Here is a 24201-nt window from a genome sequence, read left to right on the forward strand (position 1 = left end):
TAATCCAGATGGGGTGGGTGGGAGCACTTTAAGAAGATTTGCCAAATAATACAATAAACAGAAAACAGTGGTTCGCTTTACTAGTCCAGGGCCATGACTGGCCTGTGGGTAACTTTCCATTTAGAAAGTTGCTCTGTGTCAAGATTAGACGGTAGAGTGTGATAAATCTGTTATTGAAGCTCATGAGTTGTCAATGAACTCCTCCTAAATTTGCCATTATTTCCATAGCCACAACCCTTATTTTGCATTTTTAAACCCCATTCCCAGTCATATGCTAGGTATAGGGGCACATTTTCATGTTTCCCCTGAAAACTGCCCTAACCATGTCCCTCACCACAGCTGTGATGTACCACATTACACTTGAGGCACCTACTGAGCTAGCTAGGTGGACTTGATGTAGTAGTAAAGTGTAGACTGTAAAGTTTGTGTGTATGTTGGGAAATTTAGACTGTAAGCTCCAATGGGACAGGGACTGATGTGAATGAGTTCTCTGTACAGTGCTGCTGAATTAGTGGCGCTATATAAATAAATGGTGATGAAGATGAATTGTAACTGATCATTATTAGATTTGTCAACCAAATAAAATAAATAATTTATATAGACTGTGACAAAAAGAAAAAAATGCATGTTTTATATGTAGTACCATAGATTTTGCTGCCCACTTCTATATCCTGTAGCTTAAGACAAATGCCCTTTTCTGCATGATTATACCCATACTGGCACTTCAGTCATTGTGAGCTTTCTGCACAGTCAGTAACAACTCCCAATATTACTAAATAGCTACCATGATAATTATAGGTATGGAATTTATAAAATTGCGCTGACAACCACCACTCTTATTTAACTTCTGCAAATTGATTTTCATGTCATGAGCAGATGTTCTACAGTAGTACGCTGAGTATGCAGCTTTCACAAGAAGCAGGAGTACCATAATTGTCCAGTCCTGTTACTTAATGACGGAACTCTTTAATGGCACAGATTTTCTTAATCCCAACCTGTGGTTAGTAGAACTTTCATGCGAAGATTCACTGTGGGGTTTGAACCATGTTTCAAACTTAAGCGATTGTGTTACCTTCAAATTCCTTAACACAAATTGCTTGGGTCAAAAGGTCATTCCATTAAATGAAACCATGGACCCAACGGAGCTATAGTATTTTACTGTTCAGGAGCTGGTAAAAGACTGGGAGAATTTTGTCCAGCCTATCCCACAAGTGGTTGACAGTTCTTAGGGGTGTGTTCTGCAGGAAGATCACATCTGCTTTAGGAAACTTAATGTGCAAAGCAAAGGCTTCCAACTCTGACTCCAAGAGGGCTTGACATCTCACTAAAGCTGTCTTAAAACCTGAAAATGAAACACTGTCTGACTGCTTCAGTTCAATGGGACGTGTTCACAATCCTTGCTTTATTTATACTCACGGCACCAGCTTTTCCCCAGACAGAGATTAAACTCAGTCAAGGTGAGTGCACTTCATTTAGACGTTCCACTTTTGTCTCATAACTTTTTTAGAGATCAAATTTAAAAAAAATATTACTACATGTTAAACAGCCACCAAACAGATACACCATCACATGTGGCATATTATTTAACGACACCATGTGTTGTCATGACATTTAATGATCCACTGCATCTGTTTTAAAGGGTGTTGCTGTGCACAATCTCTTAAAATTAAATAAGTCTTTCTGTGCTTTAGGTTAAAGTTCAATTGGTTCATGTTTCCTATAAAGAAGACATTTTATTTGGTATGTTCTATCAGTAGAACTATTGTAATGTTAGTTTAGACATAATTATTTTAATAAACTGCCTATTGAAATGAAAATATGGTATATTAATGGTATAAAGTTATATGTATGCAGAGTTGATGTTTATACTATGTAATTAACATCCCACAATTATCCAGCTTCTTCTACTACTCTAATGATGCTTTGGCCAGTGTCCACTTGATTAAATATCACTAAGTACTAGATATATCCCAATAATCCTCATCTAAGCCCTATTAGATTATATTTACAGCATTTAAGTAATACTTGACAATATAAGTGCTCCTTTTACTGTTATCTACATATCATGGATGATGACGTTCCACAACAGATTGAAAGTATTCACCTCTGAATGAGCTCGTTTGTTGGACGTGTATTTGTTTATATGGCACAAATTGCATTGTAATCAAATAGATGCTAGTTTTTATTAGTCCACTAGTTAGAACGACTTAGACTTTTGGATGCTGATGCTCGACTTGTTTACATAACTTTCAGGACAGTTGGTATATTTGCATTGTTCGATAAATTATGTCTTGAAAGGCACTTTCCCGAGTAATATTTTTTTAAAGCACTTGAAGTGTGTAATACTGCTAGTTTTAAAAGTGCTATCATATCACAAGAATTGGGGACAATTTATATACAACCTGTCTGAGGACCTGATGAGCTAATTTGGAAATACAGATGTAAGGATAATGTCATTTGAACATCGGTGCATTTCCAGCTAATAAAGGATGAGATTAGAGCACTCCAATCGCTTGTGCTGAACGCTTATCCACTATCACACAGGAGCACCTATGCTCAGAAATGCCTGCAGTGTGCTTCCGTGGATATGAGTGTTCCCTATTCTGTCCAATGTGTCAGCAATGAGCGATATGAGTGCCAGAGGTTGGCTGCCAAATTATAGTCTGTGGGGCGAGACTCTGCTCAGCAGCCTATTAGGAACACTTGAAAGGGAAAAAAAATGCAGGTGGCCCAGTGACCCAGCCAATGGTAGCCCACTATGGGACCGGCCCAAGGGGCAGGTGCCCCTCTGTCCCCAGCCCAACAAGCCCCCGATGAGCACTATGAAGCTTTCTAACTGGAAAAACGCTAGTGTTTAATGCACCAGTGTGACACCACCCCAATGCCCGACGGCACCTTTAATTGTACAATGATTTCTCATAAACTGAATATGATATTACATTTAAAAAACAGGATAATAGATAACATTGCTATTTGTTAGTCACCAAGGGCCTGATTCATTAAGGATCTTAACTTGAGAAACTTCTTATTTCAGTCTCCTGGACAAAACCATGTTACAATGTAAGGGGTGCAAATTAGCATTCTGTTTTGCACATAAGTTAAATACTGACTGTTTTTTCATGGAGCACACAAATATTAGATAGATTATTTGTACTCTGACATTTAAAGTTGATATTTGTGTGCTACATGAAAAAATGTATGAGCAAAACAGAATACTAATTTGCACCCCTTGCATTGTAACATGGTTTTGTCCAGGAGGCTGAAATAAGAAGTTTCTCAAGATAAGATCCTTAATGAATCAGGCCCCAAGATAGTATTTCCCAAGCTGTACTCTCAGAGCAGAGACATCTGAGCTTAATCAGTATACTATGGCTAGGTATGGCGTCTCTTATAGACATAAATAATCATTTTTTCCGCTACTGTTTCTTTGAATGTAAGAATCCAATTTCATTCCTCCTAGAATGGGCAGCAATAATAAGTTTATACACATAAATCCTGCACAATCCTGTGTCTTCAAGGAAAGCCAGAAACAAACTTGGATTTAATTCTCCCCTCTTAGATGCCTTTGTAGTGTAGAAGGCTTTGTAAACTGCATTGTACATGGGCGCATTCTTACATTAACCCCATTAAAACAGCGATAATCTCGTCGCCATGGTGACATGTCATGAAGTGGAGCCGGCTTATTACTTCTTTGCGTATTGGTGCAAGTTGTTTTCAACAGTAGTTGTCATCGGTGATCGTCAGTAAGGAACCCTTCGGAATCATCATGTCGTGGTAAGTGTCGTCGGGGTAGTCGGCGTTGGCATTGGGCTGGGAGCACGGGGGCACTTGCCCACTGGGCCGGTCCCATAGTGGGGCTACCATTGCTGGGTCACTGGGCCACCTGCCTTTTTTTTACTTTCAAGTGTTCCTAATAGGCTGCTGATCAGAGTCTCGCCCCACAGACTAAAATTTGGCAGCCAACCTCTGGCACTCATATCGCTCATCGCTGACTATCACCGCATTCTGGTAATATTCCACCCTACCTCATCCTGCTTCTCTTTCTCGTGAAGTGAGTGGGACCTTAATGATGCAATTTGCAGATTCACATCATCATACAGAGGTGAGCTGGCCATGATGGTGCACACTAGTAGGCAAGATTGGAAAGAGAAGGAAAGAAACTGTAAACAAAGTTAAAAATAAAAAATTATGAAAACACACGCTTGACTTCCTCTGCAATTCTGCAGCCATTGTCCCAGGCCTTTCCACCAATATGGGCCCGGTCAGAGAAGATTTGCACAGTATGCAAAGAGTCTCCTGATCATTCAGGCCTCTTGGTAACATGAAGTTTAGTCTACTACAGATTAACTTTCAAACTTTTAGAACTTGCCACATATTCCCCAGATGAACCCCCCCTCCCCCCCTCCCAAATTCTATAGGAACATAGATTTTCCTGCACATAACTGCAATGTGCATTCTCCAAAAAAATGACACATGTTCTGCCAACCAAATGTAGTGTAGGCCATTTACGAAGCACACCCGATGTGCACAGCAACAAGCCCTAATTTCTGTAGTGCGTTTCGATGATCTGCCCAGTGGACGTTAAGGTACAGCCCTATCCTGCACCTGCAGGAGAGGCCTCTTTACTGTAACTCTGCAAGGTATACTTTTGCCAATGAAAATCCCTCTCCATTCAAATCCTGCTCCGCAATCTGAGAACTTGTGTCTGTGCTGCGGCTCGTATGAGGAACTCTGTACATCACTAGGAATGTTTTCACTCCACTCAGCTCCTCCACTCTGCTGGTGTCATTTGTGCTGCCCTTGAAACTGCTGCCATCATGCTCCAAAACCTACGTGTCCCATTGGTAATCTGATTGCACTCACACAGCGGGTCTTTATTATGCACCGTAAAGTGTCCATTTCTGAATGTCGTCCAATATTGTCATGCACACAACATGTCATCACATGTACAACTGTTACTTCTACAGCGCAGAGTAAATAACACAGTGGTATTTGTTTTAAACAAATCATCATTTTTTGTATTCTTTTTCCCACAGCATTTACAGATGTTAGCCAGCCATTTGCCTGCCCTCTGTTTTGGACAGAGTACAACGGGAACTGCTACAGGTTCTTCCCAATGAATAAAACATGGGCAGAAGCAGACTTTTATTGTGCTGAGTTTTCACTCGGCAGGACAACTGCCAAATTAGCTTCTATCCACAGGTATGGTACACAGCTACTCCTCTGCGGGAGCCAAAATACGAGCAACTTTTATTACATTCAACTCTTAACAACTAAGTAAACAGCCAGCGCTGTGCATTGCACAACCAAGCCATGCACTTCAGAAACTTTCCTCCCTCGATTTTCATAATAGCGGCTTATATTAACTTGCCTTATACTTTTCCAATGATCCTGGCTTTATGTTGCTGTTTTTATAATTGTGATTTCTCTATAATTCTGGAAAATAATATCATTTGTGAATTGTATCTATCTATACAAAATGTATCCTTTTCATATGCGGTTTGTAAGTTTTGCTTACAGAATTGGGTACACATATTAAAGGAATGGATTAAATTAATGTTGCAGTGCAAAAAATGTTTTGTGGCACATAATAAAATACATTATCAGCACAAGATAATATTTCTGGTTGAAAAAAAAAAATCCCTTCTTTTCAGGGGTGCTAAATTAGTTTTGTGGGATTGCAGCTGTTTTTAGGCCACAAAAAAGATTTTGTAATTTGTCTCTGCCATTTGAAAAGAGTGACATTACATTTTGTGACATGTAATTGATTCACAAAAGCATTACAATGTAGGATGTGATATACAACACTTTTATTTTCATGGACACATAAGGATTGATTTAGTAGTGATTTTGCAGCTCATAGAAACATAACATTTGACAGCAGATAAGAACCGCTTTGCCCATCCAGTCTGCCCAGTTTTTAACCTATGGTAACCTCAAACCTATTTGGTCCTTTAATCTTTGTAAGGAAATCCTTATGTCTATCCCAAGCATGTTTAAATTGCTCCACTGTATTAGCCTCTACCACCTCTGATGAGAGGCTATTCCACTTATCCACTACCCTTTCTGTGAACATAAGTGTAAAATTATGGCCACACAATTGCTGCCTAATGTGTATATTGTGAATTGGACATATCTTCAGATAGATATTACGTGTGCCAGATTCCCATAAGGAATTCCCATCCCATTGTGACCACAGGAGGACCCCATGCTGCTATAGTGTGATCATCCTGCCATACCCTCGTGTCGGTTACCGCTTTTGCAGAGGAATCCAACTCTATCCCCCTGTTTTATAGGTGACCAGAGAACACTGGTGCTGGTTAGATATTTTGGAGGTGTATGCCACTTCATTTATTTAAATCTATTTTTGAACTAGTAAAGATATGTACTGATCTTTGTCTGGAGATACGGTCTGCTCTAAACAGTGTGCATGCCCCTATTGTACGTAACCGGGGATCTAATTTACTTATGTCCATCTCTAAGTCAGACTCATAGTGCACAAAACATACTCTCATTATATGGCAGCCTACAGTTCTGTGTAATGTTGGGGGCAGGTTAGACAGAATATACATTTTTGTATATGGGGTATAACATTTGGGAAAGTTACATGTGAGACTTGCATGTAGGCACCAACAATGGAGGTTCCCAACTCAATGCATTACTTCCTCAAAATCTTGTATTTTTCTTTTCTTCTCAGCTGGGATGAAAATATTTTTGTATTTGATCTTGTGAACAGCCAAGTGCCCGGAATACCCACCGATATCTGGATAGGATTAAGTGATAGAAGACAGGTAAGGGTCATATTACACATGGGCAGAACACATATGTTCTTGACTTAGCTTATATCACACAGCGCCACAACATATATATATGTGAATGTCCTATATCCACGGTTTATGATAATGTACATTATCATAAAATTTATATAACTAATAATACAGGCAACAACGGTGCAACTGTCCAACTATGAGTGAAACATGTTTTACAAGGAAATCTAGAATTCCAGGTACCATTATATACAATGTAAGTAGTGATCCACTGTCTGATCTTTAGGCAGCTCTCACAGACTCACACGTTCCATTAAGCTCTATTCATCATCATCATCATCATCATCATCATCATCATCATCAGTTATTTATATAGCGCCACTAATTCTGCAGCACTGTACAGAGAACTCACTCACATCAGTCCCTGCCCCATTGGAGCTTACAGTCTATATTCCCTAACATACACACACAGACAGAGAGAGAGAGAGAGACACTAGGGTCAATTTAGAGAGCAGCCAATTAACATACCAGTATGTTTTTGGTGTGGGAGGAAACCAGAGCACCCAGAGCAAACCCACGCAAACACGGGGAAAACATACAAACTCCTCACAGAAAAGGCTATGATTGGGAATTGAACTCATGACCCCAGTGCTGTGAGGCAGAAGTGCTAACCACTTAGCCACTGTGCTGCCCTCTATTAGCTTTAATCTCATTCACCATAAATCTCAACTTATTATATCCCAAGGCCAAACTTATAATGAAAACAATAATCCTCATACCAATGTATGGGCAGCACAATGACACAGTGGTTAGCATTAGGGCCTCACAGTGCTGGGGTCGTGAGTTCAGTTCTGTCCAGAGCCTTATCTGTGTGCAGTCCACATACTGATAGGTTAATTGGCTGCTGACTAAAATAAACCTCAGTGTGTTTGTGATAGGGAATTTAGACCATAAGCACCAACAGGGCAGGGACTGATGTGAATGATAAATATTCTCTGTACAGCGCTGTGTAAGATGGTGGCGCTATATAAACTATAATACATCGATACAAACAGTTATCCTGTGACTGCTTTTACCCACTGCACCATGCACCATCTAGTTAATTTCAAACTTTATTATATTTCACTGATAAGAAGTGTCACCTGCCACTTGAGTGCCAAGTGTATGATGCATACAGACATCTGCCATGTAAATCTAGCCTTGACTATTCTGAATCAATATATATTGAACAACAAACAAGGGCTTATGTCTGCCACTTGTTGTTATATGTTTATTATTCACTGTTTTTCCTTGAAACAGGCACAAATATTTCCTGACACGAAAGACACCGAACACCTTATTGATTGGGTCTTTCAGTTATTATGTGCTGCAAATTTAGGGTATCAGATGCTGAGCTATGATCTCCCTTCTCATTGACAGGAAGGTGAGTTTGAGTGGACAGATGGAACACTCCATGACTATAGTTACTGGGATGGAAATCAGCCGGACGATGACAGCAACAGTAGCCCAGAAGACGAGGACTGTGTACAGATCTGGTACAGATACTACAGTGGTAAGTACTGTGGCCGTGAAACTGCTACATGTGCTTCTTACTTAACTTATAAACATATGTCCATACATTGTAGCAGTATTTCTTTACAATGTGGATTATTAGGGAGGCAAACCAAATGTTGGGAAGATGCATAGTAACAGTAGATGTGGGGCAACAAAAAGGTGTGTATGTTAGAAACTGTAAGCTTCAATGGGCCAGGGGCTGATATGAGTGAGTTCTCTGTACAGCGCTGCGGAATTAGTGATGCTAAATAAACAGTTGATGATGATAATGAAGGTCATGCTGCATTGATACACTCTTAACCATTCCTCTAGATAGCAACGACAGTGGAATCTATAATTTTTATTGATGTATTGGTCTGTTCCATATATCATTTGTATGAAGAAGAACTATATATATATATATATATATATATATATATATATATATATATATAGGAAATGGCACTGAGACTGGGAAAGAGACTGTTAATAAGCATGTTCAGTATGTTATGTCTCCCCACCACTAGCTTCACTGCTCCACAACAGCACTCTCAGCGCAGTTTACTGCTCCAAAGCATTGCAAGTGCTGGCATAAAAAGGAGAGGAGGAGGGGCAGCAGTAGAAGACCAGAGCTAATTTTTTGGGATTAAGGGGCATGTTTATCAATAGGTCCCCAATACTTGTGTTGAGTAGGAATTTTTATTGCAGCTTATTGCGGATATAAGATATCATCACATCATCATCCCCATTTATTTATATAGCGCAACTGATTCTGCAGCGCTGTACAGAGAACTCATTCACATCAGTGCCTGCCCCATTGGAGCTTAGAGTCTAAATCCCCTAACATACACACACAGACAGACAGAGAGAGACTAGGATCAATTTTTGATAGCAGCCAATTAACCTACTAGTATGTTTTTGGAGTGTGGGAGGAAACCGGAGCACCCGGAGGAAACACACGCAAACACGGGGAGAACATACAAACTCCACACTGATAAGGCCATATATCTTTATATGCCAAGTAAAACCATCAAAAAGCACTTAAAAAATGTTTGCAAGGTGAATGTAATTTAGGAATCACACAGTTTACCTGCCATGGAAAATGTAACAATTGTAAAGACCCATTTAAGGGATAAAAAGAGGGGTAATATAGATGGACAGAGGGACTGCAGGACTCATGCTTAGTAGAACTTCTTGTTCTTGGGGAATGTACACCAGTAATGTACTTCCACCTCATATGTGTGGGTTGACCACATGGGGAACTGAACACAAACAGAAAATATGATAGGGATCAAAGATCCTAACAGAAAATGGGCCCACAAATGGGGCTTAATATACAAGAGTGCTCTCAGTAAACACAGCGTCCAGGGCTTGTCCTCCTAGGAACACTTGTGTTTATATTTTCAATATGTATTTCAACTTAACATCATTTCAAAAGTACTTTTTTTAAACAGTTACCACTGTATTGCCAAAATTTTGAAGTGTATTAGTGACTACTTTTATGTAGTTTACTGCAATGAGTAATGAAGAAGGTCAACGTTAAAGTGTTTAATGGTTGATGCCATAACTATAACCCTTACTCTTATCCTTAACACTATCATATAAATAAAAAACACCACGCCAAACTTGTTGGCAAAGAAAGTTGTTTACTTAAACCAAATAAAATCACTATATGGTGGGGAGAACGCTGTTAGCAGATGGCAAAAGTCCAATACCAAACTGGATGTCCCATCAATGGTCACCAACCCTCTGGACATCAACACTTATACACCATTTTTACCTGAGCGCAGCCTTGTCATTTGTCTTTAAACAGGGACAATAATCCCAGACATTCCAGAACCTGAACACCTTTGGGCTAATAGTAACGCACCACAAGTCAGCCCACAGGAGCGGTACTTACACCAAACCTAAGTCGACTCTGTGAAGGGAATGGGTTCCAAACGCCTCAATACAAGCAATGTGCGCTTAACTAACCCTGCCTGCCGACTGTACAGTGTTCCCTTGCAAAACCAAAGGCTGCACTAGCCGTAGGGCCATAAACTTATATAGATAGCTTGTGCACCACAGAGCTTCACACACCATTGGATCTGCACCAGAAACTGACCTAGAGAACAGAGCTTGTGTACCACGGAGCTTCACACACTATTAGGTCTGCACCAGAACCCGACCGAGAGATGGGGCAGCACCTCCCTTACCGCAGGCAATACCAGAAGGAATATGAATTCCAGATCCAGCAGCAAACTCCATATCCAGGAAATGGGAATGGGAGGGAGGGCAGCTTTCCTGGATTCAAGAGAGCTAAATGACTCCTCCCCGGCATTTTATAGCTTTTCCCTTAAGCCTGCCCCTCATGACACTCACCTGGGTGTACCTGACTTTGTTTTGTTAACCTCTAGTGAGGGCCAGACTAGATATGTACACAAACCTCAGCTTTTAATTTTCCTCAGGCTTATTGCATCCCTCAGTTCTACTTCCTGTACGTTTTTCCGCTTAAATTGTATCTGTACTTTGGAGTTTACTTCCAGCTTTTTTTATGTTGGCAATCTTCAACATAAAGACTTTTCATGGCTGGGATGCTCCTTGATAGGGCAAAGACCACCAGGTAGAAAAACTAGATACTCTACCTTAAAAGGAACTAAAGATGAGCGGGCTCGGATTTCGTTAATCCGAGCCCACCCGAACAGTGCAGATCCGACGGGATCCGAGCACTGTTCGGGTACTTCCGGCCGCCAAAGCAATCCAAAACGAGGCTATGACATCCAAGTCTCGCGTCGGATCTCGCGAGACTCGGAAGTCATAAATTCCCCGCTCGCGGCCATCTTCATTCTCCCTGCGATCACTGAAGAGGAAGGTTGTTTGGGAGCCCCTGTCCTGGTTAGTTTTGTTCAGTGGTTATTTGGGAGATCCTGTGCTCTGTCCTGCTGATCAGTTTAGTCAAGTGGTGCTTTGTCCAGTGCTCTGTCCTGCTGAGTCCAGTAGTACTTTGTCCAGTGCTCTGTCCTGCTGAGTCCAGTGGTGCTGTGTCCTGTGCTCTGTCCTGCTGAGTCCAGTGGTGCTTTTGTCCTGTGCTTTGTTCTGCTAAGTCCATAGTAATTTTATAATTATTAAAAAATCATAAAAAAAAATATACAAAAATAATTTTAAAAAAATATAAAAAAAGAATTTAAAAAGTATAAAAAAAATTCCAGTGCAATATATTCTTGCAGTCCAGAAATATTAGTACTGCAATACCTACGTTCACTGTTCTTGCAGTCCAGAAATATTAGTACTGCAAAATTAAAATACATTCACTGTTCTTGCAGTCCAGAAATATTAGTACTGCTATATTTACCTACGTCCACTGTTTTTGCAGTCCAGAAATATTAGTACTGCTATATTTACCTACGTTCACTGTTCCTGCAGTCCAGAAATATTAGTACCAGAGATTAAACTACGTTCACTGTTCCTGATTGGTTTGTTAAAGTGCGAATGTCCTATTTCAACAACATCAGGGTGGGTGGGAGGGCCCAAGTACAATTCCATCTTGCACCTCTAGCAAACTCTTGCAAACTGCCATCCTGTCTGCCACTGCAGTGCCACTCCTAGATGGGCCACGTGTTTGTGCCGCCCACTTGTGTCACTTAGCTTAGACATCCAGCTACCTCGGTGCAACCTTTTGGACTAAAAACAATATTGTGAGGTGTGAGGTGTTCAGAATAGACTGGAAATTAGTGGAAATTAATGTTATTGAGGTTAATAATAGTGTAGGAGTGAAAAAAAACTAAGGATGAGCGGGCTCGGATTCCGCTAATCCGAGCCCACCCAAACAGTGCGGATCCGACGGGATCCGAGCACTGTTCGGTTACTTCCGCCAGGGAAAAAAATCAGATTTTAGCACTTTTTATGCTTTTTTTTTAAAAAAATCAGAATCCGGAACCCAAAATCAGAACCAAAACCTTTTGTGGGGTGTTTTGGCAAAACAAATCAGAACCCAAAACCTCAAGCTAATCAGAATCCAAACCCAAAACCCAAAACACCAAAAGTGGCCGGTGCACACCCTTAAAAGGAACCAGTCTTCTTTTGCCCCTTTTTCATTTAAATATTCCCTTTCTTGGTCTAATGTTGAGATCTGTATGATTACAACCCTCCATTGACTCATGGTGGCGTATTCAATTGTTGCTCCGGCCGCCGGAAGAACGAGCGCGTTAAAACTATTACCGTTTATACGGTAATTAGTCGCTGAATTTCATCTCGCAGCTCCCTGAGCTGCGAGCTGAAATTCAGCGAGTAAACTACCGTATTAACGGTTTTTACGCGCAAATTTACCGTATAAACGGTAATAGTTTTAACGCGCTCGTTTTTTTGCAGTCCGGAGCAACAATTGAATACCCCCCATGAAGTTCATATTTGTCTCCCAAATAGAGTATGATAACATCAAGACTGTGTATGTTTTTAATTTAGGATGTCTGAGGTATGGCTGTGTATAATAAGTTGTGATTTATAGGAACCTGAATTTGAAAAACTGCTGAGATGCGTGTGGAAAAGTGAGTCTGTTCCCGTTAATCTATAGCAGTATCTCTGAGCATTTCAAATGTTGGGAACTATGGATATGACCTACGGCACTGACGCTATCTGTCAGTAGAAGCACTTAGTAACACTTTCAGGACAGCTTAGAAGACCAGTTACAACTGATTGCGCCACTTTAGAATGGGCAGTTTTTCTAACATTGTTAATACTAAAATATTAATATTTGCAATATGGCAATAATTTACAAACAACATACTGTATGTATTAATTAGGCATGACCTAATATCTAACCCTACAACGTAATTCAATGTCTTTTTTTTTAATATACACCCATACATTTTATGTATACAGCTGTTGTCCATATGTCTCACTGTCATCTAATCAGATATGGTTAATGATACTCACTTATCTACACAGATGTAAGATTACAGACTATGTCATATATCTAAGTGTATTCCTGACCCAATTAGGGGTTTGAAATGATTCTGTATGATGGGTCCATAATGGAATATAAATTATTTGATGCAATTATAATATTTGTTGCTTCTTATAGTTAATTTTACTGTACTAATATTTTTAATAAATATATATATTTTTTAATAAATGCTTTGATTGTAATTAAGACAGCATTTTAATTACAGTATTTAATTATTAGACTGTATGCTAGCACTTCTTAATATTCTTTCCTTTTATAACTAACTGCCCTTGATAGGGTGGGTCAGTCCTCCCCAGAATCTTAGGTCCAACACATCACTGCGCCTCCAAGCACTGTCTAGGTGCAAAGCGGCGATTCAAACACAAGGGGGAGTTGTCATACCCCTTGGGTAACGTGCCTAGCACTTCGGACTGTTTCCCTAGAAAAACCCACCATGGTGACCGGAACATACCCGGGAAGTGCCTTCGGGTCTGGTCCGGAGGGGCTTCGTGCTTAATTGAATATGCCCCCTTGAGTTTACAGAACAGTTGTGAAGCTAACGGGTACTTCATCAATGCATCGAAGGGGTTTTAGAGGAAGGCTTCTGAAGCTTCAAGGGGTTATGACGCAGCTACGACCCTGTGTAGCGTGACCACGCTAAGCTGTGGCACTCACACACTGTCCCGATTGGAGAATATAAAATTTGTCCTAAAATGCAATGCCAACAGTGATATATATCAGAGGTGCCCAAAGTCCTCAAGCGCTACCAAGTTCATGTTTTCAGAATTTCTTTAATCATGCACAGGTGAGTTAATCTATTCTTCTGGGTATGTAATTATCCTCGGTGTTCCTACAGACATAAAACCTGAAAACATGACCTGTTGGTAGTTTATGACATACTTACCAACTTTAAAATGTTGGTATCCGGGAGCCTGCGCGGTAGGAGGGCGTGATGGGGGGTGGGCCTCCAAAATGTGTGTCATTTTGGACCCGCCCCCGTGATGTCATGACGCAAACGCGTCATTCCCATGATTTACCGGGAATCGCGGCGTTTGGGACTTAATTCTGCCCACTTCACTAGGAAGTGGGCCCTTCCTAGTGAAGTGGGCAGATCCGGGAGATTGCCACACTCTCCCGGGAGTCTGTGAGACTCTCGCTAAATGCGGGAGTCTCCCGGACATTCCGGGAGAGTTGGCAAGTATGGTTTATGAGGACTGGGTTTGAGCACCTCTGATATATAATATTCTATGCGGCAGGTTTAGACAACTTGTGCTCTCTAGTTGTTGTGGAATGACGGGATCTAGCAACCAGATCCAGCCAAAAAGCTGGCATCACATGTTGGACTTCTGGTTCCACAACAGTTGGAAAGCTGCAGGTTGCCTACATGTGATCGCAGAGATTTCAGAACATGTTTACCTTTAAAACAGTATGTGCGTCTACACTGCCCACCCCCAGTAAGAGAAACATCTGCATTTGTTTACCATTACCAAAACCTAATCCAGAAAATAACTGTTATCAAACCCCATACCAGGTCATGTAGTCTGCACACATGGCATGAGCACACACCTAAAGAAATCCCCCTCAGTGAGACTAATGTGTTATTTATCAACCCTTTCACTGCTAGGTAGGAAAGAGGCTGTCATTTCACTGGGATAGTAGATGGCAGGAATGGATGCTTATCTACTGAGTTCTCTTCATCCTGTCGGATCTCTGTGCTTTGTATATCAGAGGGCTGTACGCAAGCTTGTCACAGTAGAGGGTGACATGATGTGTTTGTGCCAATGCAATCTGCGTCTGAGGGTGGATGCATAACACTTCCCTATTAGCATATTCCATCTAAAGGTTACTCATTTGCATACCTCCTGTCATTCCCCAGGAATCCAGAATCGTGTCTCTGTTTTTTAGATTATTCCCATTTCTGTCACAAAACCAATTAAGACAGTAATATTAATTTGTCATAGCAAGCCTAGCGCTGTGTTTGTATCTCTGGCAGAGCAGCTGTGGACAACCATAATTATATCACAGCATAACAAGATTAGATTGCTCTTTTTAAGGTTTGCTACCAGTGTTATTTAATATTAAAGTATCAGAGAGTTATATTGTGTAACACATGTGGAGGAGGACAGACCCAGTGGTGCATCTGGAGGAGGATGGAGAAGTAGGACAATCCATTACCCTGCAGGACTGCAGGGGCTGATACTGAATAATTATGTCTATAGGGAGCATCTGAGTACGTCCATTTTTAACCTACTACTTACCTTCCAAATCAAAAGCATTTCACTCAGTATACAGTACTCTGCCCTAATTTCGCCAACGTATTTTCCAATTGTAATTACCTATCCTGAACTAAAGGATCACCAAACCTGAAATACACTTTGGCTTATATAAAATAGCTGTCAATATGTTAAAGTTGTCATCTAATGACATAAATAGATGACTGGCATTATATTATATGTAATGTAACTGAGGGGTCTATTTATGAAGTGATGAGGGGCCTAAAATCCAGCTGGAAAAAATACCTTTCACCGCTTTGTCCCATTTAATAAAGGCTAGATACCTTTGCACTGTTTTTCACTGCTGACCCTCAAAACTTAGCACCATCTCAGGATGACATAACTTACCTTTTCTAATGGAGTGTGGTCCTGCTGGAGGGGATCCTCTTGGCTCACTGCATAGTCCTCCCTTCCTTAGGCCAGAGTTGACTTTACTACTCATGTGGGAAGAACACATTGACACATACGCAGAAAGTCCACTCTGTCACTTTAATGAAGCCGGTACCTTTCGCAACAAAACAGAAGTTTTGTTGAAGAGAGTGATTTTCACCTAGGATCGCACAGCAGGTAAGTATTCATGAAGAACAGTGGTACATGTTTATCCTTAAGTATCACTGCCCAACAATGATTAATAGACGCCTGAGTGCAATCTATCATCTCATATCATTAACTATTGTTAAGCTAAAGCTGATCACAGACATCATGCAGCCAAGTGTCAATTTCCAACCTGCCCCACTCGTGAGTGTTCACATTGCCGTTTAGGGCTCAGGGTGGAGCAGCCAGCTCAAATGTGGTGTCACGGAGATCTTTTAGCACAGACAGAAAATGAAACAACATAGAGGTCCAAAGCGTTTCATTTTTCAGACTGTATTTATAAGTCCTGTACTAGCGTTATTATATATTGTGGTCATCTTGCCAATTGCATTTGGCCAATATAGTGCCAAATGCAATTGTGTGGTCAGCATCACACATGTCTGTGTCAGTCAATAGACTTAAAGACGGAGTAGATATGCTAAAACTTCTAAAAAGGAAAATTTGTGGTGTTGCTCATAGCAACCAATCAAATTCTAGCTATCATTCTAGAATGCAATAGATAAATGATAGCTAGAATGTCATTTGCGGCTATGGTCACTCCTACAAACGTTTGCAAACATCCAATGGTGCACTCTATATAAGACTTTGAGGAATAATTGAGAACAATTTGTAGAGTGCATCAATATCCTTGTGTCGTCTTGTATGTTGGCCGGAGGGTCAAGGACATTTAAGTTTTTAATGTGGTTAGTCTTGTCAGATGATTCTCGTAAATGGGTGTTCCACCATAAAAATCTACAAAATTACCCAAATAATGATGTCACAAAAGTAAGAAGTTCCTCTTTTTCCAGTACATACAAAACAAAAATGTTTGTATGTATGTACTGTCAAACTTGTTAGAGTCATGCTTGAATTAAGCATTTATTTATTTTTAAGAGATTATTTAGATTTTAGAATAAATATGACTATCTTTTTACTTGGTGATACATTCGTCCCTCTCCCTATAAAATTTGTGTACTGCAAATTATCTCCCCTTTACAAACAAAAGATCCTGGCGCCAAGCTACATTGCTCTCCGCACCTCTGTCCCATTATACTGTACCTTTCTGTCTTCATTTCTAAATTGTTTCCTTGTGTTCCTCCAGACATCAAATTCAACAGTGCATCTTTTACATGATGCTCTTTACGTTCTTTGTATCCTTGCCTTTCTGACCCCCTTTCATTTCTTATTTGTCATTTTCCAAAAGATCCTGAATTTTAATTAGGTACAATGTCAATCCAGATTATACTTGTCAAATAACAGGTGCATGGTGAAGACCAATCTAACAGCAGACACTGTGAATTTCAGAATATATCTGTGAATTTTCCATATAAATTAGATTCCCAATAGATTATTCTAACATCAGCTAAAAGAACTGGAGTATACTGACTACATTTTCCATTCTTTATAAAGTAGGTCCACCATTGTAAATGTGTTATTAATTCTGCTCCTATTATTACGACATATCCTACTCTTTATATACCTTTAACTTACGGTAATTTAAATGTTAAACCATTCTATTACTTATCTCACATTAGTTAATATTGTCAAAATACAAACACACATTATGGACAGCATTTAAGGCTTATTTGAAATTAAGTGGTGGAGATTACACAAATGTGCTGTAACTCATAGCAATCAATATGATGTTGTCCTTCATTAACCTTAAGGAGTAACAGGAGAAAGCAATTAAAATGTGTTAAATATATGCAATACAGTTTATATAACAACAGTATTTTAACATTAATGACACACATTTGATATAATTTGCATTGATTTTCAAACATGCAGATATTTAATCATGATTCTAGTTTTAGAACAATCATTTTACATTAATGAATCACAGAAAAATAAACCATGTGGCATTTGTGTTGGTGGATGTGTCACAACACTACAAAGGTTGGGAAACACTGCCCTAGCCTGATTCATGCTAATGTCTGAATGACTGGTATTGGTATTGTCAGGGCATAATACCCCATAGCAAAATTTGAGGTGTAAACTGAAAGCCCAAACATTGCTTTGCAGCACACATATGTCGGCCACTGCGCATGCTCTGTATTGTAGAGCGGGACTTTGGAAGCAGTTAGACAGACATGCCCATGCCACCCTCACCGCCAGGTCCTGTAGCCACCACACCGCCTGCAATTTGGTAGTCCCACCACTGGTTACTGTGCTTTTGTTCTCTAGTGTCTCACTAGAGTCTATGCTATCCTGTGACACTCCAGGTGTTGTGAAACTACAAGTCCCAGCATGCTTTGTCAATATATAACAGCTTATTGCTGGAAGGGAATGATGGGACTTGTAGTTTCACAACACCTGGAGTGTCACAGGTTAGCCAACACTGGCCTATGTAAACCATATAACTCTTAATTGGCCAGGCCAGAACTGGACGGCAAAATTTGGCCTTAAGTGTACCCAACTGTGTCGGCAACCACACCACACAGTTCAATGTTCTGACATGAAACTCTATAAATGTCATCTGGCTGCATACTGATCTATATTATTATTATTATTATTATTATTATTATTATCATTTATTTGTTGGGCGCCACAAGGTTTCCGCAGCGCCATACACAGTACAAACAGGAGACCATACAGGGTGAAACATTACAGAACAATAAACACAAAGTACCAATGCTTCAGAAACTCCGGGCAGACATATGGAGTAAATACGGAGCAGATACAGCAGATCTATATAGGCAGATTTGACAGCGTTTTGGAATATAAAAATATATATGTCCAGTTCAGACACATATGACGACTTGGCAATAATGTGGTTAGTGCATTGCCGTGTTGGATATAGATTTGGGATGGATCACATAAAGCATTGCTGTGACATGGAGGCACATGTGCACGTTTTATAATGTTGCTATGGGGCCATTAATTCCAGTTACACATGTTTGTGAAATTTTCACTGTACTTACATTACTGGTTGTACAATGTAACAAGTGAGACATGCAAAGAGAGGAACACATTTCTCGTCAAACACCGTTGGCTGCAATTTCAGCTGATTCCAGTACATATTTCATTCTAGCATCATACAAATTTGCCAATACTTAAAAAACTAATTGTGAGATGATTTGTTGAGGAGTAGTGAATTTTGTGTGATAAGTTATATCATTTTTGTCATTATAGCCTCTGGATATAATGGCCAACATGATCTGAACATTGGTATGATCATAGTACATAGAACTGCATTCTATACAAGAGAGCATTTCACCTATTTATTATTATTAATTATTATTATTATTATTATTATTATCTTTTATTTATAAGGCACCACAAAAGGTCTGTATGACATATACAGAAAGCAGTGATCCATTACACATTTCATGATACATAAAGAACAAAATACATAGACAACATAACTTGAAATGAATATAACACTGTTACACTCTATACAGACTAAAACACTACATCTACCAGCATGATCTGCCATTGGACATGGTAGTTCGGATTCTGTTCTTCGTCGAATGTTCCTCAGCCATTAGGCTGTTGGGCAGGTGCTGTGCTATATCTTTGTGTAGGTTCTCTGATTGTGTGTATTGTCTGTCTATTCTGTCTTCTCTTCCCTAATGAGCCAAGCTGTAGTGAGTCACCGCCAGGAGAAAGGGAGCTACCAATTAACGAAGAGCTCTCTAAGAACAAGAAATTGATCTCCAGTAGTGGTTTAAATGTATTGTACTTTCTCTTTCCCTTCCATATCTTATTTCTGCCTTAGTCGTGTATGATATAATTTGTTGTGTCTGTGTCTTGTTTATATTTCTTTTGAGTCCTGGGGATATATTTACTAAATGGCGGGTTTGAAAAAGTGGAGATGTTGATAGCAACCAAACAGATTCTAGTTATCATTTACTTAGTACATTCTACCAAAAGACAGCTAGAATCTGATTGGTTGGCAACATCTCCACTTTTTCTAACCATTAGTTTAGTAAATATGCCCTCTGGTGTTGACACTTGCCTAGCTGACTCTTGGTTTTGATCCTATGCTGTATGTGCCCACTGTGTACCCCTGACTCTGATCTTTTTTACTATTCCATTGATGTGACTCTTACCCTTGGATATTATATCCATTTTTGCTATGTTCATGTGTAATAATATCTCTCTGCATAATCTCCCAATCTACCCATCCAGACCATTTATATTAGGTTCAGCACTGGGATTATGTTTTCCCTGAGCCACAGATCAATGATTGGCATAGGACACTTTAGCTACCCAGCATAACCTGATCCCTGAGCACAGCTTATTTTCAGAACTTATTTTGTTGACTGGGCCCTTTCCTTTCCAGCCTATAATGTAATAAGATGCCTTATAAAGTCCGTTTTTTAGTTTGATTGTAGTTGTATAACTTTATATAGTATGTTCACTAACTTTACATTGATCTGTTTCCCCCACCAGCCTTACGTTCCTGGAATGACAACAGCTGCAGCCGTGAATTTCCCTTTGTCTGCAAGCTCCATTCTATGACACACATGTGACCTCTCAATGGATGGTCTGAAAATCAGAACTTTGGGCAATTGTTTACTCTGCAGAATTGTAATTGACATAATCCTCACTATGGCACTAAGAGAAGAGGTTTTGATACAGAATGTGTATATTATTGTTAACAGACAATCCCAGTCATATCTCTGGAGTCCCACGAAAATCCCATCCAAAGCCAATTTAACAGTATGTACAAAGAATAGTATATTATATATAGGATTACGTATTCCCTACGGTAAATTATTATAATATTACATGTCTTGGAACAGTTCCCTCACCATATAAAAGTACAAGGCCACACGCTTTATACAAGTCATAGAACTTTAAAGTCACCATAATAATTTACTACAGATTATCTCTTATAATACACACATTTTTATAAGGAAATTAAATAATGATCGCACAGTTTAAAGCACAACATATATAAAATAAGTATACATGCAAACAGACAGACACCTAAAGTGTATATGAATGTTACCAGAACCTACCCATATGGCTTTATATGAATATAAAACTCCTAGTTGCACTTACCATAGACTGGAGCTCATGTTGTCAATGCTGTCCCCTCCATTCTCAGCCAATCATCATCATCATCATTTATTTATATAGCGCCACTAATTCCTGGAACTCCACCATTTCTTTGCACACTTTACAATGAGTGCTCCTTCTATGGGGAAGCACAAGGATTTGTGGACCAAGATGGTGACGTCTACGAGGGTGCAATATTTTGCATATTCTAATAAGCTGGAGGGGATCAGACGTCCTGCTAAATGCACTTAGATTTGCACCCACATGAAAACATTATATTTGGTTTTGTGGGATCAGACTCATGAAATGAGATTTAAAGGGTAGAAAAGGCACATTTAGTGGTAACCTATTTTTCTACCTCCTCCGAGAACCACCAGAACTCAGCCTGTGCTCTCAGTGGGATGCCTTTGGCACCGATCAGATGCAGTATATATTCCAAAGCCCATTTCTAGGCACATTTCTACTAATGTAATAAGAACATTCAGGCACAAATGTGATACTGAGCAGTAGCTTAGGAGAAAAAATGGAAACGTTGAAATGAATGAAGAGGGTGGTTCTAAAGTGTTAATGAAGTGTTACCAGGCTGGGATTTGAATTGATGTATTTACTCAAATTTTCAGCCAGATCTAAAACCCACAAAAAGTCACAAGCATTTTGTGTTTTTGGGGGCAGTTCTAAAATCCAGAAGAATGGTATGCCATGGAGCGCTCTTTGTTATATGTAAGACAGATATATATAGGGGGCATTTATGCAAATAGAAATGTATTGCTTGTCTGCATATTTTGAAATTTGTCTAGTACCCTAACTGTGGAATATAGGGAGAATTTTATCCAAATCTATCTTTTGGTGGAATTCATTAAGATACGATACAATACAGAGTTCTATTTAGCTTCAGTTTAGCTTTTCCCTAACTGGTAGGTCTCCCGAAGGTTCCACAGTCTGGCACTTTAATCCTCTGTCCTTGCGCTGCTTATTTGATGCAAACAGTGATTTTTTTTTTACTCCTTCCCCCCCTCCTCCCCCGTTGAACTTGCCCTTCACATGGAGCATTACCAACATTGCCTTTTGTGATCAAAGACTGGAAAAAAAGAGGGCAGGTGTACGGGATGCGCAATGACAACAGCTATGCAGCTTACATTAACAAGTGAGTAAATTAGATTGTGTAGGAAACGTGGGTTAACTGAGATCTCAACACCTATTGCTGCAAAGCAAGTTTGTTAAGGTGGGGGCAGACATTTTTAATCCCTGCACATATGACCAGGCTAAGCTTTGACACATTTTGTTTCTGGAAGCTTCCAAATCTGATCCTATATATGTTATACTTGTCCACTCTCCCGGAATGTCTGGGAAAAACCCAAATTCTAGGTACCTGAATTGTCACCAGTCTAATGGGACCCATAGAGGCACATATTTTCATCTAGCTACAAACCACTTCTGCTGCCAGGCCCCACTACAGTTACATGGGCTGACGTTCAATAATTATGCCCTTGGTTCTGGTAACCCTGGTGATGCGGTTTCCTACAGCAGAGTAAAAGATACGGTGTTCTCTCTTTCTTAACAAAAGTGTGTGTTACATGTCTGTACTGTATGTATTGTGATATACTTTATTCATGTGTATAACTCAGGTATGGATAACCGCAGGTATTCAGGGCAAACAGAGGACAGAGTTTCTGGATATTACTGATTAATGACAGGCGGCTGTCACCATTCATCAGGATAACCAAAATTCTGCACTTTTTTTGAACCTCAAGGCCTACAGTTATGCAGCCCTTGTATAACTTAACAGATTTAAATAAACAAGTATTTCCTACGTCCTCATGCGCAATGTTTTATTATCTAATAATTTAGTACAGTTAGCGAATATGAAGGAAATAGCACTTTCTTTTGCCTCAGTCAGAACAATATTTAGAAATATACAATCACAGTTCAGTTTCCATGATTCACCCCAAGACAATGCAAGTTACCACGTTCACCCTGGCTGGACTGGATCCTAATGACTCTCTATCAATTTAGTATTTCAGATTAATTGATGAGAATGGTGTTTTTTCTTTTTTTTACCATCAGTTAGTTGATTCAGCACAGGTAACTTCAGCAGTAAAATAAAGTGGGACGTTTGGGAGACTAGCACATTGTACCAGGTGGAAGTGGCCTTTTAGAGGGTCTGTTATATAGCATTTACCTTTATAAAGATGGGGAACAAATCTATTCCACAACACTTAGGCCTGCCTCTCCTCTCTGTTTTATTTATTTCTATTGCAGCAGGGCGAAAAAACCCCAATTTGCAATAGGTTTTTTTTTCTTCATGTTCTTCTAAACATCAAAGGGTTACTGCCACTGATAATAGCCCCTGCTGGAGGTGAGGTTTACCGGCAAAGGCTTCATCTATGGGGCTTTTAGTTCCACTGGCAGGCCGGAGCATAGGCTGACCCAGTAAATCTGGTTGTTAACCCTTATCTCTTAGGGCCATTATCTCAAGGCAGTTGAGTATCAACTAGTTCCCTCTGCAATATTTTTTTATTTGAATTGCTTTGATACATATTTTTTTATGCAATCATAAGCACCAACAACAACAAAAATCAGCCTTATTGCCACGATTAGAGCTCTCTTGATAAATAGGCCCCTTAGCCTTTTTCTCTTCCAAAATTGAGGCTATCAGACTGAACATCTCCTCCTCGCCTTCTCCCGCCACCCTCATCGCCTCACCTCCCTCCAATAACCAACTCTGGTGCTCCTTTTGCCCTACAACAGGTGAAGAAGTTCGCTCCCTTATTCTTTCCTCTCCTCCCTCTATCTGTCCTCTCGATCCCATCCCACCTCCTTCGCTCTCTCTTCCACTGCCTGCTCTTACCTTGCACACCTCTTCAACTTATCACTCTCCTCTGGTGTAGTCCCCTCCTCTTTTAAACACGCTCTTACCTCTCCTATCCTTAAAAAACCCAATCTTGACCCCACCTCTTTTGCTAATTATCGCCCTATCTCACTTCTCCCCTATGCCTCCAAATTACGTGAGCGGATTGCCTGCAGCCGCCTCGCCAGATACTTCTCGGACTTTTCCCTCCTTGACCCTCTCCAATCCGGCTACCGTCCTCTCCACTCCACTGAAACTGCCCTGGCCAAAGTTACTAAT

The 24201-nt window shown here is 40.0% G+C and overlaps 1 protein-coding gene across 1 annotated transcript; it reads left to right on the forward strand.

Moving 5' to 3' along the window:
* The first annotated feature begins 1297 nt into the window (after positions 1 to 1297).
* Positions 1298 to 22888, forward strand: CLEC19A (C-type lectin domain containing 19A). The gene is made up of 5 exons (XM_075181506.1): positions 1298 to 1457; positions 5037 to 5202; positions 6698 to 6791; positions 8187 to 8319; positions 20463 to 22888. Exons 1-5 carry the CDS (start codon positions 1349 to 1351, stop codon positions 20540 to 20542), a joined length of 582 nt encoding a protein of 193 aa, XP_075037607.1. The 5' UTR covers positions 1298 to 1348; the 3' UTR covers positions 20543 to 22888.
* Positions 22889 to 24201: the final 1313 nt, after the last annotated feature.

This window comes from Mixophyes fleayi, chromosome 7, assembly GCF_038048845.1.
Source record: "Mixophyes fleayi isolate aMixFle1 chromosome 7, aMixFle1.hap1, whole genome shotgun sequence".
Lineage (NCBI taxonomy): Eukaryota > Metazoa > Chordata > Amphibia > Anura > Limnodynastidae > Mixophyes > Mixophyes fleayi.